Source organism: Leuresthes tenuis, unplaced genomic scaffold, assembly GCF_036924035.1.
Source record: "Leuresthes tenuis unplaced genomic scaffold, fLeuTen1.0.hap1 SCAF_5, whole genome shotgun sequence".
NCBI classification, from domain to species: domain Eukaryota; kingdom Metazoa; phylum Chordata; class Actinopteri; order Atheriniformes; family Atherinopsidae; genus Leuresthes; species Leuresthes tenuis.
Window position 1 is genome coordinate 8,514,073 of NW_027325359.1, and position 12,051 is coordinate 8,526,123.

At 41.9% G+C, this 12,051-nt stretch overlaps 1 protein-coding gene across 1 annotated transcript in view; it reads left to right on the forward strand.

Moving 5' to 3' along the window:
* mctp2a (multiple C2 domains, transmembrane 2a) overlaps nt 1-12,051 on the forward strand; it is a 29,293-nt gene that overhangs the window by 1,382 nt on the left and 15,860 nt on the right. Inside the window, exons 2-16 of the mRNA XM_072385130.1 lie at nt 478-537; nt 625-736; nt 2,776-2,918; nt 3,012-3,088; nt 3,213-3,327; nt 3,433-3,456; nt 5,853-6,026; nt 6,697-6,827; nt 6,922-7,108; nt 7,292-7,385; nt 7,470-7,572; nt 7,668-7,770; nt 7,879-7,980; nt 8,087-8,161; nt 8,446-8,565. Coding sequence (XP_072241231.1) covers nt 478-537; nt 625-736; nt 2,776-2,918; nt 3,012-3,088; nt 3,213-3,327; nt 3,433-3,456; nt 5,853-6,026; nt 6,697-6,827; nt 6,922-7,108; nt 7,292-7,385; nt 7,470-7,572; nt 7,668-7,770; nt 7,879-7,980; nt 8,087-8,161; nt 8,446-8,565 — 1,620 coding nt within the window. The remainder of the gene's footprint in view (nt 1-477; nt 538-624; nt 737-2,775; nt 2,919-3,011; nt 3,089-3,212; nt 3,328-3,432; nt 3,457-5,852; nt 6,027-6,696; nt 6,828-6,921; nt 7,109-7,291; nt 7,386-7,469; nt 7,573-7,667; nt 7,771-7,878; nt 7,981-8,086; nt 8,162-8,445; nt 8,566-12,051) is intronic.

Consider the following 12,051-nt stretch of genomic DNA (forward strand, 5'->3'; position numbering starts at 1 on the left):
ATGTGCTTTTATTACATGATTGTAGTTACACAGCACTCGTATTGTTTGTAACAGTAACTGGTGCCACATGATGTTATCAGAACCATGTTAGTGTTCAGTGTTGTGGCCACCTGGGAGAGCCTGGGGTTATAGTTGAGACCAAGACCGTCATGTCCTCTTTGCTCTAGATAAAGTATGGAAATCATTCAAGAACCTGTGTTACAAGTCTGCGACACAATGTGACATGAACAGCTTTATATAAAGAACTCTTAAAGGCTCATAAAATCAGCATGTTACAGCATGTCAACAGTACTTACATACCGTTGACATGCTGTATCCTTGAAAGGGATTATTTGAGGTCATAAGGACTGTACATACAGACCATATTGTGAAATACCCTTATTTAGAGTAATGTCAGTGTACACATCTACAGTAGATATCTCGTCTCAGTATTTACAGCCTTGTTTTGTAATGTAATTCAAATCTGTTTCTATTTAGATGTCTGTTGAAGCGTGTGACCTCTTTGATGAAAATGCTTTAGGACCTCCGGGAAGCTCCGTGAGTACTCTTTGAAGTGTTGTGCCCACTGAAGTAAATCAAGCAGCTGATATGAAAAAGCCTGTAAATTGGAATGATTCTCCACAGGACTGTCTGATACAAGGCTCTGACGTCCAAATGCATGCCCCATTCCAGAGGTACCTCTTGAACATCAACCTAAAGCAGGGAAAGAACCTGGTTATCAGAGACAAGCGCTCCGGTGAGTCGGCAGTATGCATAAGTTCCCGCACAAAGTTCATACTGATCTTCCTGGCAGATTTTTATGAACTCCAATCAAATCCTTCAGTTATTTTTGTAACTGTGAGTAGTTTTAAGTGTGTTGACTTATGCCTGCAGCTTAAGGGTGAGTCTACTTTTTGTACAAAAAGTGTGAATACACTTAATCAAACAAACTGTGATTCTGAGACACAAACCAATGTTGCAAATGTTGAAAAAAACAACAAAAAAAACCAGTTACATAACAGAAATGTGTCAGTTTAAGCAGAGAGAATGGGGTGTGTTCATTTAATGCTTTTGTTTTCCTGTGAGTGTGACTCTTGTCGAGTACGAAGAAAAAAGAGCTTTAGAAAAGTATGCAGTAGGACCAGTTTGACAAAAGGCAGACTGTGATAAAACTAACTCTTCTAATTCATTCTGTACATGAAACTGTACATGAAACTCATTTAAACAACTGCTGCTGATGGATTAAAAACTAAAATAAATGCAATCTTTTACCTCATAAATTATTTTTATCATAGTATATATGTCAAAATATATATTTTTTCTCATCTGAAATAATTGATTTCTTTAGATTTGATATCGGAGTGTTTAGAATGAACGTCTAATATCGTCAACCTGAAACTGTGCTCATTTTTTTTTTATTTGATTAACCTTTTTTTTAATTGGTTTCATATGAGCAACAGCATCATGAGGGTGACAGGCAGGATAACACATCAAAGTTTGAAGCATACAGAAGGGCCAGGTGTGTTTGCAGTGTGAAAATAGCACCATCAAGTGGCCATGGAATCCCAAAATTGGTTGAAAGGTTTCTTGAATTATGACAATTTTCTGACTAGTGTATTGGAACATTTTTAGACTTATGTTTTACTTTGAGTTTTTTTTTTTTAAGAACAGAAAGTGACTCTTGAAAAATCATCTGTGACACGGCGGCATTTCAAAGTTGCATTAATTTTATTTGATTTGCCAATTAAAATCCTGAGGCTACTTTGTGTTTTCATCCAGTAGCTTTAGGAATCACCTTTAGACATCTTCTTGGAATTAGGCAGGTTTTTTTTTTTTTTTTTTTTCCTGCCTGGTGGCAGAGGAGCCTCCAGGCATGGTGCCCTCTGCTAGTTGAGACCTTACTTTCCCTGACAAGATGGCACCATGATGATGCAATGCCCACACACGCCCCCTGTCTCTCCAGTGTTTGCCCAACAATCACCACAGTGCCAAAGGCCCACCAATGGCATACAGTGTCATTACATATTCTGAAAGGGACCACACCACCAGCCCCCCGCTCCTTGTTTTTTGTTCTCTCTTTTCTTCCCATTAATTTCCATCGTCACCATTCTCAGTCATGCCAGAGCTTTTCTCCTCGCTAGCTGCCACATTCTCCTCCTGTCAAGTTGCCTGGAGGTTTCCCTGTCACAGGCTGGCAGGGTGGAGCTGCTGTGGGTCCTGCCTGCCTTTGCGAGATGTTCATTTGGAGTGGGGAGCTGACAGGCCTGACAGCCCATCCCCACAGGGCCTTTGTCATGTGATTCAAGCCTCCCTGCAGGCTCTCTCAGGCACCCCTTTATTCCCCTATACAAATGAAGGCATGGGGCTAGCTTTCATTTTTTGGCCAATCTGCGTGCAATTGCAGAAACAAAGAAGTCCCATACCCCCACCGCACTCACAGACAGACTTTTTTAACAGGCTTGGAAGATTAACACTGGTTGCTTCTCAATTTTGGTTTCTGGTTGCCTCATGCTGGCGAGTGTTTCTACTCTTTCACAATTAAACAGCTACATTGCTGTTTTTGCCATGTGTGGGGTGCTCCTCCTCCTCCTCCTCTTCACATATTACAGTCTCTCACACACTCAGCATGGGGGAAGGGTTGCATGTTTGTGTATGATCATGTGCTTTCATACATGTACATTTTCATGTTAAAATATGTCCCACATAATGTTTCCTTCGACTGTAAACTGTGATTAAATTCCAGAGGTTGTTCATTTCACTCATTTTTATTTGATTTTTTCTTATGGATAATTTCAGGTTCCAGTGATCCATACGTGAAGTTCAAACTGGAGGGAAAACAATTCTATAAAAGCAAAGTGGTTTATAAAAATTTAAATCCTCGGTGGAACGAGTCCTTCTCTCTTCCCCTTCGAGACAGGGAGCATGTTGTGGAAGTTCGGGTAGGCACTGTTTGTTTAACATGGGTTTAATTATCTGATAAAAGTGGTCCCGTGCCCAATCATACAGTTTTATTGTTTGTAATAATGTTGCAGGTCTATGATAAAAATCGGACTTCGGATGACTTCATGGGTTCCAGTACTATTTCTTTGAAAAACCTTGAAATGCACAGGCGAGTTGGATATAAATCATTTTTTTTATGTACATGTTTTAAAGAATAGATTATCATTAATATTTAAAGATATGGATAAGGGGTCATAAGTCTTAATCTCCTTGTTCTTTCTGTCTTCGCACAGGACTTATGAGATGGAGTTGCGTCTTAATGATCCAAAAAGCAAAGAAGATGACATGGGAGTAATCATCGTCGATGTCTCCCTCATGTTCAGAGATGCCACCATCAAACGAGGCTATGTAAGAATATTTCTGATCACGGAAGTTTGTGTGCAGATGAAATTCTTTTTCCTTCATCTCACTAAAACTTTGGTACTAAAGCATGCTTTCCTTTTTTATTTACAGAGATTTCTTCAAAAAAAGAACAAGGTATGGATTGTGATATCACGTCACATTTTATTTTAAGTGAAATTCCCGTATTGCATTCAGAACGGCAGTAGTATTAGTTCATTCAGCATTGCCATTTACTAAGTTGTGCTTGCGGTTAGCCTGATCTGAAGCACTAGGTGGCAGTAGCTCACTGTGCTATGGTGCAACAAAGACTATAAGAACATTTGCTGGCTTTTGTGTGTAACCTTTATCTCTGAGTGTCTTTTCCCATGTCTTCTTCAGATTTAAAATGAACCTTTTTGCAACGTATATTATTTTTTGTAATAACATTTGTTTCAAAAAGTATGGCACAATATCACAGAAGGTTCTGATCAAAAGAAAACATACAAAAAAATAAACATACATACACGCGCATCTATATATAAATATATATGATACATATAGATATAGCATGCAGACTGTATCTATTGTAAATTAGCACTTAGGTGAGTATTACAGAAGAGTATTTTGTTTTGTAGTAAACAAAGTTCTATTTCTCCTCGAGTGGTTTTCAATATATTGCAGCTGTAATTAGATTCAGAGTGAAATTGGAGGGTTGCAGTTTGGGACTCACACCGCAGAGAATGGGTTTCTATTCACACCTATGCTGTCACTACATCTGCCACTGTTCAGTCTCTTGATGGTCCAGAAGACAATCTCAATTTGAAATTAGATGACAAAGGAATGAATGCCATTTTCATACACATTGTAGGTTATCCACTACAGATGGTTAAAGATACTCAAAGGGAGACAGAAGTGTGTGGAGGGGACTAAACACAATGTTCTACCTCCTAAATCACAGTGCTAATTTAACAATGTAACAATGCAATTTTCTTCCCATTTCATTTTTGACGAAGGTAGTGTATCGTATTGCATTTAACACCTATCCTGGAAGTGCTGAATACCCAGCTCTTACAGCTCTACTCCCCCTCTGTCGGAACATCGTTTTCTCCCTCTGTGATACCACCACAGAGACCGGGAATGGCAAGTGCCTAAGTAAAAACTCTGCTGTGTGATAGTGTTTCAAACAGGAGGGGGCGTATGGGAGAAGCGGAAGGGGGGCTCGGCTGTTCGAGGCATGCTGCCAGTGTGGGATGCCTAAGATGGCAAGGCTGATAATTCCCAGGCATAGCGGGCAATAACCCAGATGTTAGGATGTAATATCACAGCTGTGGATGGACAGTGCTGAGGTACCAGCCAAATGGACCTGGGTCTGAGCTCATCGTGCTTGTCCCCATGCTGTCCCACCATATGGAAGCAATCGCACAGCCCTTTTAGGACCAGGAATAGATTCTCTTTAGGGGCCACTTACAGTTAAGTGGAATTGTTTTATTGGCCGCTGAGATAGAAATGTGTCCAAGATAAACACTTGGGATGACTTGGCTGAGGCCTGTTTTATATCGCTCCCCTACTCCCTCTGTTCCTCTTCTTTTGAAGGGGCTGATATTTATAGGGCTGTGCCTGTGGTATTCCATGTTAATTCAGGTCCCTGAGATGTGCTTTGATCCCCTCCGGATTGGGTGGCAATGTGGGTTGTGACCCTGTAGTGATGAGGAGGGGCTGGAGTAGCAGGGGAGTTTCACTGAGGCTGTTTGAAGCAGCGTCGCCAGGGCAGCCGAAGGAGCTGGGCAATCAAAGAGGCTCGAGCAGATTACGCTCCTGCTCTTTAATTACAGTCAGCCCTACACAACCTCTGTGCTGTTTGTTTTTACAGCCCTGGCCTATCACCGCATGGCCTCATGGGAACTCAGACATGGAAACATATCAAGGCCTCTCCTCCTCTCACTCCCTCTGTGCCACACGGCAGGAGAAGTGGATTATTTTCAGGGCTGTCCTTTATTTCCTAAGAGTTCTTGAAACCACAGTATCTTGGTCAGTTTTATAGCTGCACTGTACAAGATAAAATCTCATTGTGCTGGTTGAATTAAAGGTGGGTGAATTAGCCAACATGAAGTAAACTCTGCTGCAGGCCATACATGCTGCATGTATGCATAATTTGCTGATGAGAGAGCTGTGCGGTTTGCATCATTACTCACTGCTGCCTGCTGTCTCTGGTGCAGTATGCCAAGTGTCCTGCCTCCCCACACTCTGTCTGGGAGCCAGTGATGAGTGGGACTGTCACAGCCAGGGACATCTGGCTGCTCACTGACGTCCCTCTCTTTCCAGGAGTCTCCATGGTGTGGCTTGCCTGTCAGTAGAGATGTGCTAATGTGCTCCAATAGAGCTGGCCTGTATAGTGTAAACCTTTGTCCTACTTTCATGCTATATGTGAACATGATGAGGTGTTAGGCTGGGACAGGAGCAGGTAAAAGGATGGGAGAGCACAAAGCCTCCGTTCAAAGTGCTTTAAAATAGAAAAGAAGCTGTAACTGTCTCTGTGCATTTCTGCCCTGCAGCAGAACCAGGCCTCTCCGTCTCGCCCAGCTGACACGCAGAAGAATCAGCTGAAGAACAAGATGTGGAAAGGTGTGCTCCACATCACCTTGGTGGAGGGACAGGACCTGCCGCGGTACGGCCAGGATGACATTTACGTCCGCTTTCGCCTTGGTGATCAGAAATACAAGAGCAAGGTTGGACTTTCACACTTCTCCTACCGCCCCCCCCCCCCCCTCTCTCTCTCCACCCCCATCAAGTTTCTATGTCTTTTTAATACCTGCTCTTTAGAGTTGAACTTTCTTCCAGCTCCTGTCTCCCACTTCCCGGCTTTGCTCTCCTCTCCCAGCAGGTGCCTGTCAGTGACTCACCTCCACCTTGGCTCACTGGGCCATGGCAGAGGCAGCTCATTAGACTGAGCAACGCTGCCACTCACTTCTCAGTGTGCTGCGGGTGGTGGGCTTCATTTCCTTCATTTACATACCCAGCATGCCCTGTTCATCTACCTGTACTTGTTGGCCTCCCCCTGACGATTCGATGGTGCAGTTGTCTCATGTTGCCATGTCATTTCTTTGTAAACCACTCTTCCTTCCTCTCTGCTTGTTTGTTTGTTGAACAAAGCTGATTCTAATTGGAAGCTGTCAGTGTTTACAATCCCAGAGTGGCGACTGAGGTGCGCACATACAAGCACACTCAAATGGATGCACATACACACAACACAACACTCTTTCTGCTTGGGCTGAATCCACGAGTCATGCAGGAGGTGCTCAGTCTGATAATGCATTAAACCTGACATTGCATCAAAGTCTATCAATATATGTGTTACTGTGTTACTGTATAAGCTGAATTTGTCTTTACTGCCCTTAGAACCTTTGCATTCAGGCAAATCCTCAGTGGAGAGAGCAGTTTGACTTCAATCAGTTTGAAGATAACCAGGAACCTCTGCAGGTGGAGGTGTTCTCAAAGAGAGGGAGGAAGGGGGAAGAATCATGGGGGATGTGAGTGTTTCCTGGTTGGCAGTTTTGCTCATATTTGTTCGTCCACACAACTATTTAATTGTTTCATCGGCCTGATTTTCTTCTTGTATCACAGGTTTGAGGTTGATCTATCGAGGCTTCCTCTTAATGAGAGGCAGCTCTACACTCATGTCTTGGACCCAGGAAAAGGCAGACTGGTGTTTCTGGTCACCCTGAGACCCTGCTGGGGAGTCTCCATCTCTGATATTGAAAGCGCTACCTTGACAAATGCAGATGAGAGAGACGCTGTGATAGAGAAATTTGTATGTTTTTTTTTCTTTTTTCCTCTTTGATTGATTTTAGTGAAAAAGGGAATGAGCCTTCAGTTCTTATCTTCAAATATATTATAGATTTTAGAAAATGTAGATGGACTTATTATTAATAAAGTTAAAATTGGGTATATTTGCTAACTGTTCCAACAAAGCTGTTACTACCATTTTTTTCAGGGTTTAAGAAACTCCCACAAGTGTTTAGGAGAAATCGGCTTGCTTCAGGTCAATGTTATAAAAGCGAATGATCTTCCTGCTTCAGACCTCAACGGTAATCTTGAATTTTGTGTTTGCTATACTCAATAAAGTAATGGCTTTTTCTTTACATTAATTACCAGATCTTTATCATTTGCAGGTAAAAGCAACCCTGTGTGTGTTATTGAGCTTGCAAACTGCAAACTTCAAACTGACGCAGTCTACAAGACCCTCAATCCAGAGTGGAACCAAGCCTTTACCTTGTTAGAATACTTCTTTTTCTAAAAAATAGGTTATCTGTCCTATTTTGTGTTGGATGTTTTAATGTAAATAACATTTCTGTTACTCTAATTTAAAGCCCAATAAAGGACATTCACGATGTGTTAGAGTTGACTGTCTTTGATGAAAATGGAGACAAATCCTCAAACTGTTTGGGGAAAGTGGCCATTCCTCTACTGAGTGTAAGTTTATTCATTGCAATTTGTTTATAATTGATGATACTCTGACTACAAGCTATGAATCAGTATAAAGCATAATTACACGTATACTGTATTTTTGATTTCCTAAAGGTTAAGAATGGCCAGCAGATATGTCTGTTTCTAAAGAAAGAAGACCTAGGAAGTACTTCTAAAGGGACCATCACACTGGTGCTGGAGGTTATCTATAATAAAGTAAAGACCAAACTGAGTTTTATAATGATGATAAAATTCTGAATTATATACCTTCAAGTCAAGAATCGTCAAACTGCTGTATTAATCTTTTCTTTCTTTGTCTCAGGTCAGAGCCGGCATCAGAACCTTCCAACCAAAGGAGACGAAATTAATCGAGGAAAACCCAAAGTTCAACAAAAAGGTTTTCTCTCTCAATGTTTTATAAGCATTAAAAAGCAAAAAAAAAGCTTGCCTGAAGATTTCCCCGTTATGTCCCCCTATTAAAGTTGCCACAAAAAAAAAATCTTCATATGGTCATAGTTTTGATTAGTCATGGTAAAACTAATTTGTTTAATTGACTTTAACCTCATGATTAGCAAGTAAGGGATTGTAAAGCTGATTTAAGTCATTTAGAGTCATAAACATTATGCCCAGTATCAAACGAGACTAACTATGCAGTGTTTTGCTGCAATTATTTTCCATCAGGTTCTTGCCAGGAATATATATCGGGTTCGAAAAATCAGCACAGCAGTTCTGTACACGTTACAGTACATTAAAAGCTGTTTTCAGTGGGAGAGCACGCAACGGAGTCTAATAGCCTTTCTGGTAAGTCATTGCCTCACGTTAATGAACTCTCTTTAAGCCTTGGGGCGAATAAGTTTTGTCCCGTTTCACTGCAGCCTAGTTTTAACTCTTTCATTTTGTGCGAATGAGCTGTTGAGGAGAATCTGTGGTTTAGTCATTTTCTCCCTCTGCTTGCCCTTTTCCCATGAAAAACAATGGCTGCCTTCTGTTTGTATCCCATGTGTATGTGATGGATGTGATTTCTCCTTTGAATCAAACCCCACTTGGCTTTCCTTCAGTTCTGATGACATTAGAGTGTATTTGAAAGGGTGGGGCTTTGGCGTTTGTACATCTGACTTCTTAGCAAAGCCTCCTAACCCAGGGGATGGTGTAAGGAGGATCACGGTCTCAACTTCCTTGGGTGGAGTAGTGACAGTCTGCCTCTGAGATTTCAACCTTGTTTAAGCGTCTCTGTTTAGCTGTTTTTAATGAGGGTATGTGATCTCAGGTCCTAAGCTTAAATAATCTTAAAGGACCGAGTGAATCTCCCACAGCACAGCAATGTAATGTCATGATTAAGAGTGTACACTTGCCATGAAAGACCTGCCAGCGCTGTGTCAGGGTGAGGAAGCGGTCACAGACAGGGTGTGTGAAGAACTCTCCTTTCACCGCCTTTCTTCTGTCTGCTCTGTCTCAGGATAACATGCAATTCATACCTGGTGTATTCTATAAGCCCTTCTCAGTGATCCTGAGGTGCAAATCCCCCCAGGCAATGGCCAGGCTCAGTGTATCACAGCCTTTAGAAGAAATGCGGCGTGCAGACAGACAGGCGGACACACAGACAGGAGGACAGAGAACAATGCAGACAATTGTATAAGGACATAGTGGGAGGCAGACTACTATCTGGGAAAGAAAGTTGGTGCACGGAAAGAGAAAGACAGTTCAGCGAGAGTGGGGGCAGATAGCGAGAATCTTGGAGGCAGACGGGCAGGAGAGCAGGAGGATAGGTAGGCTGACAGGTGACAGGTCAGCAGGACGGGGCCTTCTTCTTCCACCTATAATTAGATCCTCCACAGGTGAGGGGAGTCTGCGCTGATACACTCTAATCTTTCATTTCCACTCCTGCTGCACCTGCTGATTCAGAGTAAAACACTCAAATAAAGATCTTAAAATGAAGAAAAAAGACTCACTTGCTATTTTCATCATTTTTACTGTCGTGAGATTATGAGATTGACTTTAACTGCTCAATCTTTTGTTTAAAACAACTCATCCGTTTCAGAGCGCCAGTGCACAGGTTGATACGTTTAAAAGCAGACAGTGCGAAAGAGGTCAGAGTACGCCTTCGTCTGTGATGAGGAGGAGCTTCAAATAATCCCAAGTGTCGAAAGGTGATTGGTGAGAATTGCCAAAAGGGAATTTGGCACTGTTATTCATCACCCACTCATCAGGAGGCTGAAAGTTCAGCAAGTGAAAAGTTTATTTTTTTAATGATTTATTACATCCTCAACATGTAACAAGCACAATAAAACATGCAAATCACATGTAAATATTGCAGCAGAATTTATGCTAGCGCCTCATAGTCTGTGAGGGCCAAAGGAAGGTCTCGGCTGACTGTCATTACAAGCCTAGTGCCATGCCACGATCTGCACTTGTGCCCCTGCCCACTCCAAGGGCGTCCACCATGCAGTCGCTTCTCCTCCTCCAAGTCATCATTTCCAATTAAGTTAGTGTTTGGAGCTGTCTAAAGCAGCATGCTACCATGTGCTCTAATGAAAGCGGCTCCCACTCCTATCTTTATATCTTTAGGCAGTGGTAATAAGGTAACTGATTCAGACATTGACAGATGGCCTCTGCTTGCCTCTCAGATGTGCATAATTATACCACTAGTGTCTGCTCTTTTCCACAGTGGCAGGCAGCACAGGGCTTCTCAGAGTAGGAAACGCTGCAGTGGTGGGTCTAGCTATAATATACATTACAATACATTATTTATCATGCAGGCAGACCAGTCCTACCCTTTTACACTAAATATACATCCTGTAATGCATTACCTCTGCTGTGGTTTTTCCTGGGACTGTGGGATGCTCATGTAGTGCTTTACCAGGAATACTTAGCCATTTTATCACTCAGCCCCACAGGCAAATTTTCTGACCTCCACACAGCTTGTAGTGTACATTGCTATCCTGTTTATGCAGATTATTGTATGCATTATGAAGTGGTTGTTAAGGTGTAAAGTATTCAAATTTTGCATAAAAGATCACTGCCGTAGTTCACGATAAGTGGAGTTTTATGTATAAATATCAAAATGATTCCCGCATGAGTGGCAGAGGCAGAAAGCTGCACTTTGGTTTTATGCTGCTACCATGTGTTTTTGTTTAGGAATGGAAAGATTTGCAGTACTGTTGTTGATTGTGAGTTCAGGATGCCCGAAAGCTCATCAGCACAGTCCATGCTGCTTGAAGTTTCCTTCTATTTCCCACCAGTGCACTGCAGTTTTAAAATAGTCTCTCTAATGAGGAAAAAAAGTAACAAAGTTCTGGCAAACCCTCATAAACATTTTCATCAGTGAATGGAAATACAAACAAAAATTTAGATTTTTTTTTTCCTCTTTTTGTTTATGCTACAGTAATGAGCTGAAGATTTGTGCTTTTCAAGAGTTTGACAACAGCATGTTTCTATCTCAGAGAGGGAGGGAAATGTGACAGCTAAAGTTCTTCATAAAATAACTGCCTTTAGATGTGCTTTTCACTAAGACTAAGCGAGATGAATGTACTATACATCAGCAGTGACTGCAGAGGGGTCACCCAGAGTTCTTTGCTGCACATAAGCTCACCACCTGTAGATGGAGCTACAGCACTGCTAGAAATATGAACAGTGGCACAAAAGAGATCAGGTCAGTTACTTCTCCCAACAGGAGCCATTCGTGGGAACGACTTGGAGTAAATCCTCCATTCTGTGCATTAGACCAAAAGACATACGTTTCTTTTCCCCCAAAGAGAAGAGAAAAAGCTGAATAAGGTTGTATTAGCCTGCCAACTTAATCTTTTTCAGAAGTTTAAAGTTGTAGAGAATTTTCATTCAGATAAATCGGATGAGAGGTAGAATAGAAAAGGAATAATTTACACTTGAAAGCTGATTTTCAGCTTTGCTGTCACATGAGCGCTTCAAGTGTTTAAGTAGAATTAATATTTTAACATTTGAGGAACCTTATCTGTCAGGATTTGGACAGGAAAGAAACCTGTGCACCTTATGTGAGTATTTGAACCATTTTCTTTTTGACACTGCCAGGTAGCAACTGGTGTAGACATCATTTGACAGCCTGTGAAATGCTGATTGCCTCACATCACACACTGTAAAGTTGGCATTTGATGAATGTTTGATGCGGTGCAGCTGTAAACACGCTTGGCAGCTGCAGCGGGATCTTTTTGGGGCCTGATAGAATCATCATCTCCCCAGATGAGGGCATGACAGGGTCAGATCTGGCTCCAGAGGTCTCAGAAGACCACCTGTGTAGAGTCACAGCAGTCGGGG